The 13,883-nt window shown below is 36.5% G+C and overlaps 1 protein-coding gene across 1 annotated transcript; it reads right to left on the reverse strand.

Moving 5' to 3' along the window:
- Positions 1–463: 463 nt before the first annotated feature.
- On the reverse strand, positions 464–10,011 carry LOC127855349 (UMP-CMP kinase 2, mitochondrial-like). Its single transcript, XM_052390848.1, has 5 exons — positions 9,266–10,011; positions 8,573–8,696; positions 4,517–4,718; positions 2,449–2,676; positions 464–1,115 (listed from the first exon to the last, which is right to left on the reverse strand). Exons 1-5 carry the CDS (start codon positions 9,950–9,952, stop codon positions 980–982), a joined length of 1,377 nt encoding a protein of 458 aa, XP_052246808.1. The 5' UTR covers positions 9,953–10,011; the 3' UTR covers positions 464–979.
- Between the last annotated feature and the right edge of the window lie 3,872 nt (positions 10,012–13,883).

Here is a 13,883-nt window from a genome sequence, read left to right on the forward strand (position 1 = left end):
CATGGTAGTCGAGAAATATTTCTGTGAGGTTAATTCAAAATCTGATCATTGGTTTTTTAGGAATAGATTTCGAACTTTCAATTTTTTATACCCATATAATAGACTTAACCCTCTTACCCTGTCAGACTTTTTTTTCAGCAGTATTTCTAGTTTATTTGTTGCCATAGCAAACACAATTTTGACGTAGGAACAAAATGAAATGGGGTGCATAATGTCCATATTGCTATCTATCCATATTTCAAGTTTCATGAAAAAATATGAAGAACTTTTAAAGTTATCGCAGGATCCAAAAAAGTGTGACATACTCACAGACGCACAGAGCCCAAACCATAAGTCCCCTCCGGTGCAACCGGTAGGGGACAATAATATGTCGGAACCTCATAGATGAAATACTTGGAATCAGATTATCAATTTCTAAAAACAATACAGGAACGTGTTGATGAATGACAACAGAGTACATAGGACAGATGCTGGATATTTATTTACTAAGTTATAGCTAACAGGTAAAGCATGACAGCAGATCTTTTGCAATTTTATACAACACCTATCTCCTGTCATTATGTGCATACCATAGAGTTCCCAGATTTGTCAGTTTTCACATAGATACAATATTGACCATTTAGTTGTTTGTCCATGGGATCCCAATAAACTAATTGGATTAATCAGTCATGTGCTTTTGTTGACCATTGCAATTGGGCCATGCTGTTGGAAAATGGGGTTTGATGCATGTGCGTTAAGTGTTGAACCAGTTTAATAAGGGACGACACTTTCCGCAAAAACTGAACTTTTGCTACGAAGACTCCCTTAAAATGAAACATACCATAAAAGCCTACACCATACCATACAAGATTGGACTGCACAGGCTAATCTGGGACAATACTTTGCGTACATGCATTAAGCCTGTTTTCCCCAAAGCGGGACTCAAATCCCTTAATTGGTCCACTCAGTGATTGACACGAATCTCCTGGCCAAAGTTCCTCTACATGTCAGTTTGAAGACAGATACCATGTTGTTTAAGGAGTTCTATGGCCGTGTTCCTCACTTCCTTCACTGTTCCACTGGCATCAATCTCAACCAGCGCAGGATTACCCATCAACCGGTAGGCATTACACAGCCTACAAAGTATGCGTAAGGAAAGTTTGAAAAATAGCACCACATTTTACAGATAGTAAAGGGATAGAGGCTTTAACCCTTTGCATGCTGGGAAATTTGTCGTCTGCTAAAATGACGTCTGCTGAATTTCTTAAATTAGCATTTTAAGATTTGTTTCAAAGAATACTAGCAGAATAGCAAACAGTTTGGATCCTGATGAGACGCCATGTTCTGTGGTGTTTCATCTGGATCCAAACTGTTTGCCAAGGCCTTCAAAATTCGTTTTCAGCACTGAAAGAGTTAAATGACATAAACAATGTTGTGCCAAAGATTTTTTATTGAAGATGTAATTCCAAATCTGGAAAACAAAATAAGCAACAATGACAATTTCTGAATAACTAAAAACATGTCATTAAAAAAAACTTATTTAAAAGAGCAGACACATTAAAACAATAATCACCATTTCTGACACTATTGATCCTTATTATAAAAGTTTTTACTTATTAACATTTTCCAGCTCAGCAGCAAAGTGAAACAGTGTATGCAACCAGCATATAACCAAAATTTCCTGTGCGTAACTCATAGATCACATTCTGTTCAGGTTTTATGCTGTTTGCTGCTCATCAGTATCTAAGAGTTGAAGTCTTGAATCTAGTAAGAAATGCATTGAATTGAATTTGTTTTTAAGGGACTACAGAAGCTTCAAAATGCATATCTTAAGGTTTTGAATTTTATTTGATCTTCTAAGGGACTACAAACATGTCAAAATGCGTATCTTAGTGTTAAAGGGTTAACCGACCTTGCTTGTAACCACAGATTCTGACCATGTGCTGTTTCCTCAAATGCTATAAGAAAAGTTTTATAATGAACCAACCTTTTTGTTAAACAACTAGAGTTTATCAAGTGTTGTTTCTAAAAATCAGAAACATGTTGTAATTAACCAACCGTTTCTGAAACACTGATCCTTAGTTAGCACTGTTTCTTCAAATCCTATATGAATATTTCAATAAAGAACCAACGTTTGTCTAAAACTGGTCATTATCCAAGGCTGTTTGATCAAAGCCTATTAGAAAAGTGTGGTAATAATTATTACAAACCTTTTTTCAAAATAAACAGTCATTTTTATCTACCGGTATGTCTTTTTTCTCAAAACCTTATCAGAAATGATTCATATAAAACCAACCATTTTCTAATACGGCTGTTTCCTTAAAATAATGAACTTAAATGAAGCTTCCTTTTCTAAAACATCTGGTCCTTATCCAGGGCTGTTTCCTCATATCCCAAATAAGAAAACTTTTCAACAAGAAAAAAACTTTTTTGCTACAATCTGGCTTAAATAAATAAGTTTAAACTAACCTTTTTCGAAACAACCCATCCTTATCAAGGGCCGTTTCCTCAAATGTAGCCAGCACGCCGCGGTCACTGAGTCTCCTCCTCCTCACCTCCTCCTGCACTGTAAGAAACAAAACCAGGGTGGGCCGTACCAGGTCCCCTGGCCAGTCATACACAGGGTGACCTGCCCCTGGCAGGTCGCTCATACTGGTCTCGTTGGCGATACCATAGGCGGCTGTGCTGTGCCAGAACCTGAAGCCATATACCTGATGTTTATGAAGCCCAGTTTTCATGGCTCTATTTGCTAATATTATTCCGGATCTCAATATAGTATTTTCATTTGCAAAGATACCATGAAAGAAGATGTTGTGTCACACGATCAACTCATATAGATGTTACATCTGTTATTATAGCAAAACAGTATGTTTGAATTGGACATGCTGTCTGCCTAGCTATTATGAGTTCCCAGGTACCGGTATTATCAGCATTCTGGGCGCTTTGTGTGGGATTTGTTATCTAAGTTTTTTCTTAAAACTCCTTAAGCTGTTCCTACCTACATAATAAAAACAAGTGTCTCAATTGGCATTACACTTTTCATACAAGCAAACTTAAATAAAGGGATTAAACAAGAAATAAAAATATTATTTTCGAATATTTGATTTATTTACTAATTGATTCAACTTCCCTTTACCCTTTAACCCTTTGCATGCTGGGAAATTTGTCGTCTGCGAAAATGTCGTCTGCTGAATTTATAAAATTCTCATTTTCTTCGATTTTTTTCAAAGAATACTATCAGAATAGCAAACAGTTTGGATACTGATGAGACGTCACGTTCTGTGGCGTCTCATCTGGATCAAAACTGTTTGCAAAGGCCTTTAAAATTCGGTTCCCGCATTGTAAGGGTTAATTGTAGTGTTCCTATAAAATTATAGCTTAGTTAACTTGTAATTAACTTAAAATTTCATAATACTTTTAGTCTGAACTTTCTAAAATTGTAAAAATCATAGTCGCAAACTTCTTGAAATTGTGAAAATGTAAGTCACAAACTTCTTGAAATTGTAAAAATTTGAGTTGTGAAATTGTGAAAAACGGCCATTCTCACAGAAGGAAACTAGAAATGGCCAGCAGAGGCTGACGCGTATCCCCATGCCACATGTTTGACCCAGGGGGTACCCCAGGGTTGGTAATAGGGCCATGAATAGTTGAGATTGACCATATTGTCATAAGAGAGGTTCAGTATCAATTGGAAGTGAATCGGTGTAGAAATGAAGAAGTTAATGTAAATAACATAAAACAAGAGATGTGTTTGTCAGAAACACAATTGCCCCCAGTGTGTTTTTTTTCATTCAAAATTGGGTCCATTTTTTTTTTTTTTTTTTTTAGATAAATATTTTGTTCATCTCCCATCCATATAAGATCAACCTTAGTAAATATAATATTTGACACACTTGTATCCTCAATTTTGAAGCATTTGTGAGCAAAACAACAACAACACTAATTTCCCACTGTTAGTCAAAACGCCGCGAATTTTCCCAATCCAAAGGGACCCGGCCCCATTCCCAAAATGGTGAAAAAAAAAACACTGCCCCCTTCTGCGCCGCTTTGATTATTAATTTTTTTTTTATCATTTTGCAGGTTCATTTCTTACCTCCCTTTAAAGCTTATTACTTCCCTTGGATTTTTTTTTACCTTTGACCTTGAAGGATGACCTTGACCTTTCAACACTCAAAATGTGCAGCTCCATGAGATACACATGCATTCCAAATATCAAGTTGCTATCTTCAATATTGCAAAAAAATGGCCAATGCATCATACCGGGGGCATAAAAATGTATGAAAATCTCTGACCCGGCTCCATCCCAACCCCCCATAACTTTTCACCCAAGGGTCAGATCAAAATTCCAAATAGTGCAGGGTCGCACATATTCTCAAAGCTACCATGTGTGTAAGTTTCAAGGTTCTAGTGCTTATAGTGTAGGAGATAGTGGCCAAGATGGACGGACTGACAGCGGAGATAACCACAATATCCCCATGCTTTTCAAAAAGCGTGGGGATAAAAAAAGCCCTGTTTAATACCAACTTATATATCTCACCTGTCCATAATCACAGGTCTGGTTTCACATTCCCGCAGGATATCCATAGCAACAATGTAGTTTCCTAAGCTGTAATAGGCGCGTCTCACAATCTCCGGGTACCGGTCGAAATGTGGTCGCAGGTGGGAGATCTGAGGAGGTGGAGTGAAGTACTTCACGGCTCCCAGCTTCCTCTCTATCGCTTCAGTTAGAGTTGTCTTCCCTTCAGATGTGTACACAGAGGAGGCAGAAGGGTTACATGCACTGATGCAGCCAATATTAAGTATATAGTCTACAGAACTAATTTATCTCACATTACTTTTTTCGTGCAAACATACTAACTATCATACAGTGCATGCTTATTGTAAATAATTTATATGACTACATAAATGACTAGATCTGCTAAATGTCACATCCAAAGTAAAAAATGCAACAACTTTTATTTGACAATACTGTCTAACCTGCCAATAAAGACCACTCAAGGGATGTGGTTGTTGTGGTTTTCATTCGCAGGATCGATTGAAACATGATAAAATATGCTTGTAGGCTTTTAATAGGTACTTTATATATCTATGTGCTCTATTGTTTAAATGTTTGAATACTTATTCATGTATAATGTAATACAGGATTGAAAACAGTTTTGTTTATATATTTATGATTTCAATTTCCTTATGTTTTTATAATTTATTTCAACAATCATATACATGTATAAATAACTATTGACAAATTATACATGTACATAACAACTGTAAACCACTTATGCACTAACTCATTCAAGGACGCATATTCCCACTCTCGCTTAGGGCGTTTACTTTCAGAGCCAACGTCCACCTCAAATTCGCTCATTATCTCATGTTAATTACGCTTCAGAATGATCTGGATTTGGGTTTTGCCCACACCTAGATCACTAGCCACTCTCCTTGTATTGTGCCTTACATACTAATGATGAGCAATCATAACACCTTCTCCAACGTCAAGAATCAAGAACTTAGACTTGGAAGCCATAATTGTTAACTTGAACTGACAATTTAGTTATCTATAATCTAAGACTATGCAAGTCTTATCACAGAGCAATTAAAAATCAGAATTAATATAAAATGAATGTGTTAAATGGGCTTCGTAATTGTTACGAAACCGTACATTTCCTTAATGAGTTGATGTAAACCCCAAACTTTTCTGTGATATTTTCAATAATTTGTACATTAATCGTGATTCACCAAATTAACAAGAGATGTGTTCGTCAGAAACACAATGCCCCCTACTGCGCCACTTTGAAATAAAATTTCTATTCATCATTTGGCAGGTATAAAGCTTATTACTTCCCTTTGATTTTGTCTAATCCAACTGGGGGGTGGGGAGGGGGGGTCTGTAAACAGTCAAAAATGACCATGTCAGACATCACTGACAACCAAGGCCTGTGGTTTATCAAAGAGATCATAGCCAGAGTTCATCATGTATCTATGGACATAAGTCCACAGGTATGTAATTAACTTTACATGTACCATACACAAATTAGAACAGGAAAGAAATGATAATTATATCGTTTAAAAAAAAACCTTTGACAAATCAATCATTTGAGTTATAAATAATCAAAATTAAAAATCTGTACAGTAACTGTGAAAAGAACTTAAATTTTTGTTAAGGAAATATATAATCTGCGATTTATAATTATATAAATCAGTGCTCACGCTGCTGCCAGACATTATCCCCAATGGCGATTATTTAATCCAACTGGCTATTATTTCTTTAAATTGTCTAGAAACAATGGCGATTATTATATCCGCCTACACCAACAATAAATTTGCCTCTACAAGTTTTCCAGCGAATGCGAAACGCCTGTAAATCGGGCCATCAAGCAGGAAAATCTATAATGAGATTACCTGTGTACACACTTGACCCTGTGTATTGTCATACACACGTCAATAACTTCTGCGACATCGTAGCCTTGAGCGTTTTTCTCAATCAGTGTCTGACAGAAGTGATATATTTCGGGAAAAAACGTCTTTAATCTCCCAGTGCTTTACCAGTTATCAGTAACTGTTAGATTTTCGTTATTGTTTCGCCAATAACTATTAAGTATTATTTAAGTGTCAAAAAAAAAATTTGGCTTTTATTTTCTGAAGGCCAGTGTGAGCACTGTATAAATTACTTCCCTTGAAAATAATTGTCTCAAACAAATCTTTTTATTTTTAGAAGCAAATAATTAAAAGCCACTAGTGCGACTGTAGATTCACCACTCAAAATATGCAGCTCCATGAGATGGTGTGGTCATTATGGACAGAGGGTCGCTATTCGAAGGTGCTCGCTGGTGAAGGTTAGACTGTACATGTTTTTTTAAATGAGTCCACAGGTATGTAATTAACCTTACATGTACCATACACAAATTAGAACAGGAAAGAAATGATAATTATATCGTTTAAAAAAAAACCTTTGACAAATCAATCATTTGAGTTATAAATAATCAAAATTAAAAATCTGTACAGTAACTGTGAAAAGAACTTAAATTTTTGTTAAGGAAATATATAATCTGCGATTTATAATTATATAAATCAGTGCTCACGCTGCTGCCAGACATTATCCCCAATGGCGATTATTTAATCCAACTGGCTATTATTTCTTTAAATTGTCTAGAAACAATGGCGATTATTATATCCGCCTACACCAACAATAAATTTGCCTCTACAAGTTTTCCAGCGAATGCGAAACGCCTGTAAATCGGGCCATCAAGCAGGAAAATCTATAATGAGATTACCTGTGTACACACTTGACCCTGTGTATTGTCATACACACGTCAATAACTTCTGCGACATCGTAGCCTTGAGCGTTTTTCTCAATCAGTGTCTGACAGAAGTGATATATTTCGGGAAAAAACGTCTTTAATCTCCCAGTGCTTTACCAGTTATCAGTAACTGTTAGATTTTCGTTATTGTTTCGCCAATAACTATTAAGTATTATTTAAGTGTCAAAAAAAAAATTTGGCTTTTATTTTCTGAAGGCCAGTGTGAGCACTGTATAAATTACTTCCCTTGAAAATAATTGTCTCAAACAAATCTTTTTATTTTTAGAAGCAAATAATTAAAAGCCACTAGTGCGACTGTAGATTCACCACTCAAAATATGCAGCTCCATGAGATGGTGTGGTCATTATGGACAGAGGGTCGCTATTCGAAGGTGCTCGCTGGTGAAGGTTAGACTGTACATGTTTTTTTAAATGAGAGTTATCTGAACCTTTAAGCTGGGACACAGGAATAAAAGGAAACATATTCTCCCAATAAGTGAGGCATTTAAAAAAACAAATGTTTGAAAGATGATGTAACTGTCAGCAAAAGCTTATCATGCCCACATATTGAGCACTGACCTTAACCGTTGAGCTAAGAAAACAGGCCTAGTAAGCAATACATCATTACCAAATTGGTAAACAAATTTGCAAGTTAAAATTGTCAGATAAAAAAATCACATTCTGCAAAAGCTCATGAAGCTCATAGTTGAGCTTTGACCTTGAAATTTTAATAGACCTTTCAGCTAAATAATATAGGTATTGTGAATATTTTTCAGCAAGTTATGTTGCGATTGCCTGTCTGATGAATGACAAAGTTACTGTAAGGCAGCTGCTCTATGCCAATATTTGACTTTTATCCTTCAAGAGTAACCTTGACTTTGAGCCAGTAAAAAACAGGTCTTACATGTGATAAGTCATCTCTACATGGTCAGATCATTTGTTTTAGTTACAATGTATTCTTAAATTGCATCACAAAAGATGAAGTAAGAATCTTGTGCAGATGAGAGTTCATCCGTGCAATTTTTAAAGCTTTTTGTTAAGAGTGGATGTAACTGTCGATTATAACAACTGTGTATGTCATTTGCAACAATTATTTAAACAAGAAACTTAAGATCGCCATGGTGTTGTGGATATGATGTCCGCCTGGCAACCGGGAGGTCAGGGCTTCGTTTGTTCAATATCATCGAGTACTGTTTATTAGTCCCAGGAAATGGACTCCAGAGCATTTTAATAAGCCTTAGGATTTGGATGTAATCGAGCTAAAAAAATTGGTTCAAATTAAGAAATGTGAAAATATACCTGTTGCATCCATGCCTTCAATCACAACAAATGGGAACTTCAATTGGGTTTCTGCATTACACAAAGATGTCACATGCTTGTCTGCTATATCCAATAGCTCTTTCACCTCTGAAGTATCTGAAAGCTAAAACATAAGCACAAAATAAACCTATTCTTTATAAATATTTCTCTTCTTCCTCTTTGAGTTTGGTTGGCGGTAGCCATATCAGACAGGAAGGGTTTCTTCCAGATATTATGGTATTCCCCCACAGCACATGACCACACACAAATTGAAAATATGAAGTAAAATCGAATATTAAAAAGCTGAAAATTGCAGAAAAATTCATCCCAATATTTGTTAGTGTAGTACCTTAATCGAATAAGAGCATATTCTCACCAGCCAGTCCACACATCATGCAGTCCTCATGCAAAGATGGATTCCCACTTACAATTCACTCTCAAAGAAAACTGCATAGTATTCAATTTCCAGTCACAAGTTGTGGTAACACACTAACAGTAATAGCCATCATGCAAGTACAACACTTCCACCATTAGAGCCACACACAAAGGCTTGAGAATTTCTTCAATAGATTTTGTCACATTTGAAATAACTTGTTTTGCTAGAGCTGCAATATACATTGCACACACTCACTTACAAAAATATATTATCTACATTATTAAATCTTTTTCTGTTATAATATAGCTATACCATACCTGTGTTAGAATATCTTTCGCAGTATTGTATTGGTGAAAAACTGGCATAGCTCCTGGAGTTGTAAAGATTGGTGAAGCCACACTCGATTCTGGTAATGAATCTGCACTGTGGACTAGCGATCGATCAAAAATGCTTAAATAAATGCTTTCTTCTTCTAACAATGATCCATGTTTTGCGAGTTTTTTTAAAGAAAAGCAGGAATTTGTACTTTGGACCATTTCAAAAGCAGTCAGTTCAGGGTCCTGTGATATTAAACCATGGATTTTGTTTGTAAGCGACTCATTTTGTTCTTCATTTTTGCAATTAAGGTGTACACCCTTTATGAAAGATGAACATGTTGAGGAAAATGATTCAAACTGCACTGCATGAGACGCAGATACAGAGGGAATAGATGACAACTCCCGATAGACATGGTAAGATTTTAGGGAGGTTTTAACGTAGCAAGTTTCTTCATTGTCATGTGAACTAACGGATGGAAACACCAAATAATTTGTTCCCATGTGAAATAATTTTGAAAGATTGCCCGCTTTTCTACTTTCACTTTTGATTTCACGCTGTTTTGTCCTTTGCAAATAAACGCTGGCATCAGGACAGGCGATATATATGAATTGTCTGTACATGATGTTTCGAGCGTATACTTGGTATGATATTGAATACCTAAACAGTTGTTTTGTCGACGAAATCATAGAAATAACTGTCTTTTGAAAGTTCCGTTTTTTTATTTCCAAATACCTGCAATGCTTGATTGGTGTATGTATACAATTTGGTAATCGGTTACCGCAGAATCGGTTACACGCCACTTAATAAAACGCACACGACAAATTCATTCTACCCATTTCAATATAAGTCCTATTATGGACTAAGATACCATTTCTTGACAAGTTAGTGCACACTGACACTAGAGCTCAAGCTTTCTTATTTCTATACTTAATAAAACAGTCAAATTAGCACAAGAAATTAAAGCGATTTTAAATGCCAGTTCACACAATTTCGGTAAGCATTTTAGCTTGCGCTGCAATACATTCTTAATAATGAAAATGCAAATCAGATACACGAGAACTCAGTTTCCTACAAAAACGCGCTTGTTATCAATCACTTAAATAAAACGTAAAAAACGTTTAAGGACCAATATGCATTGAAAAAATCGCATCTAAGCATTTCAAATTGCATCACTGAATGACATGGTAAGCATTTAAAAGTAAATAATGCTAAAATTATTATCAAAACAAACATATATGTATATAATAGGCAAATAATTCAAATAATTTGGAAATTGAAGCTGAAGTATATCGAAGGGCAATATTTTGTGAGAGCATAGTTGGTCAATTTATACGTTCAGTGCGTGTTTAAAAAACTACGATAGAAACTTGTGAGTTAACAAAACCGATAATAAGATACATGTACGCGCTATTGTTTCTTTATGAAACTTGATCTGTTGTAAGTTGAGAGTATTTCAACGAAGGCCAATTTCAAGGGAGTTCGATTTAATGTTATAACTGTGTCAACATGTGTTGTGTTTGTAAAGTTACTCGGACTAAGTGTGCAACATAAGGTTTGTATCATGAATTGTTTGTTCCATTGTTTTTGGATTAAACTATCACCAATACCTGCAATGCATTAATAAATAGACGTTATATTCGATGTCAGTCAAAGCAACTTGATTTACATAACGGTACATACTATTACGTTAATTGTGAACGACGGTATGGCAGTCATAAACTCATTAAAATATATGTTGAAAACTGGATAAAACGTTGCCATAGAAACCAACGATAGATATATCAGTTTTAAAATCACTTGTAACTATGAACTGACATTAATTGATAGACAAATGGATCCGGCAATTATGCAATAAATGTAACATTTAACATCTTCTGAACATTAAATGCTGAATAATAATACATATATATGTAATGTAGAAACCTGCATATTAATCACGACATTTTTAACTTGCGAGAATATATTGTACATATACCTTTTGTAATAACGATTACAACCAATCTGTATGATTTACGCAAGGTTGATATGTGATTGTTACTACGGAGTGCTTGTATGTTTTTGTAAACTCTTTATTGAGTTCTTCCTAAAAAATAAATATACTCTTTATAAACCGTGTTATGCCCATGTTTACAGATGCAACTACACTAAACGATGACGTCAAAGAACGCCAACGCACCGCAACCATGTCGACGTCATCACGGCGAACTGCTGACCGTGTTCTCGAAGAAGTTCGACAAATGCATGTGCCTGAAGTGTGCCATGGAGCAACACGATCTCCTAAGCGACTTCATGCCGATATCAGAGGGTGTAGAGCTAATGAAATCGACCGGACAAAGCTTGGTCAATGAGATAAACACCTTGACCGATATCACCAAGGTGATAAAGAGAGACAGGATGAAATACATAGAGAACATTCACGCTTCTGAGAAGAATATTAAGGCTAACGTACGGAAAATCAGGGATAAGATAAACCGTCATTTGGACCTGCTCGAACACAAACTATTTACGCAGCTTAAGAAAATTATTGATAATAACGAGCTGGCCTTTCACAAAGATCAGCACGATATTCAGCTTATAGAGACCGAATTGAAAAAGGTTAAACAGAATGTAGATACTAAACTAAAAAGCGCAAGTGATGTCGAGATGATTACAGGCATAGCTGTTGAGAAAGCAAATGTTCAGAGCAAAAAGCTGGACATAAGGGCCCATCAGAGCAGAATGCCAACAAAGTCATTGCAATTTCGACTATCTCAGCCTGTTTTGGAATTAACCGAGCGCGTTAAAGCTATCGGCGAAGTATCGATGCAGAAACCGTTTGACGAATTCGATGACGAGGAACAAGAGCTAGATTTTTCGCCCGTACCTGCCTCCTTCCGCTCATCAGTTGTGCCCGTTACACATCCAGTACCGCTCCCTATCTCCACCCCTTTGTCCTTCACAGCGCACGACGTTTATGCAGGTCAAGGTCTTTCGAAGTACTCAAGTACGCGGGTCAAGAACAAGTACGGTATACACGTATCGAATCCCTACCACTCTGTGAACGCGCAATTTAACACGTCGCGAAACCTACCCAATGGTAACGTGTCGTATCGAACCGAACACGGTGACGAGGCTACGGATCCTTACAATGACTTTGAAGGTGTACGCGATGATCCGATTGTACTCAGTGCAGAACACAGCGGTCCCTGTAACTTAACTGGCATTGCCGCCTTGTCTAGCGGGAGGATCGTCGTGTGCGATTCTAAACATAAATGCATCCAGCTTATTAATAGACGCAGCGAGGTACTTGATGAACTTGTGTTTCATTATAAGCCCTGTGACATCGCGTCTATTTCCGATGATGGTGTTGTTGTAAGCTTCGTCGAGAAGGATTTCATCAGCGTCTATTCGGTGTCAACTCGGGCGCTCAGCCACAAACGCGACGTCTCCATCAGCGGCAGGGGTGGCAGTTACAGCATCGCGTTTTGCAAGGACAAATTCGCCGTGTGTCGACGTGGGGAAATCAAACTCGTTTCCTCGTACGACGGAAAGCTTATAGACACGATACAAATCGAGGCCCATTTCCCGCAGATCGCCATGTCAGATGGCGGCTCGAAGATCTACCTGTCGGATTTCGTCGGCGGAAGAGTAACGTGCATGAACGAACAGGGCCGCACGAAATGGGAGTACAGTCAGGAAAACCTGGAGCCGTGCAGCCTTGCTGTTGACCTTAACCAACTGTTTATCGCCGACGTGAAAGGGGCGATTTTCATAATGTCCACGTACGGGATACTGATGCGGCAGCTGCAATGTCAAGGTCACCTTCACGCCATCTGTGTGGACGCCAACACGGGGACGCTGCTTGTGACTCAGGAGAACAACAGGGATAAGGGGAAATCAAGATCTATCAAAATAATAGCTATATGAACATTAAAACTTATTAATTATTAATTTATAAAATTGCCTTCCATATGTCTTCCACAAAATGATTTAAGCATTCCATGCATACGTAAACTAAATGTTATGATATTAATGCAGCACTTGTCATTAATTTCTGCACCACGTTGTATTTCCACATGTGTACAATGCGTATTGATTTCAGTAAATGTTCCATTGTAATCAAAGACCGAGAAGGCTGTGAAAACAAATTAGTTTTAGTCTTGAAAGGTTATCTGAAACTGTGTACTTTTTCACAGTATCATAACAAGTTCATGCTGTTGGAATACTCACAATATATGTCTTAAACAGTTAAAATTCGTTTCTATTTAACTTACGATAAGCATTTATTATATTGATTTAAAATATGTTACTGTATCTGTTATTTGTATGTATAACATTATATAAGTATTTAACTAGGTATACTACTATTTTGCGATCAATATATAATATTATGTTAAAAACGTTAGTTTACTTTTGTTTTTGTATTATTATTTGAAGACATTGCATACAATATAAAGGCCTTGAGTAAAACTGTAGGCATGGCTTTGACTTATTGGCATACTAGTAAATTTTGTAAAAAAAACAACGTTTTTTTTAAAAAGACTTTGGACTTGATGCGTAGGTATCCAACCAAAACAAGGTGTCAAATTTAAAGTAAAACTAAATATTAAACTAAGCGTCAAACCATTTAGGCGTCAA

Source organism: Dreissena polymorpha, chromosome 13 (genome assembly GCF_020536995.1).
Source record: "Dreissena polymorpha isolate Duluth1 chromosome 13, UMN_Dpol_1.0, whole genome shotgun sequence".
NCBI lineage: Eukaryota > Metazoa > Mollusca > Bivalvia > Myida > Dreissenidae > Dreissena > Dreissena polymorpha.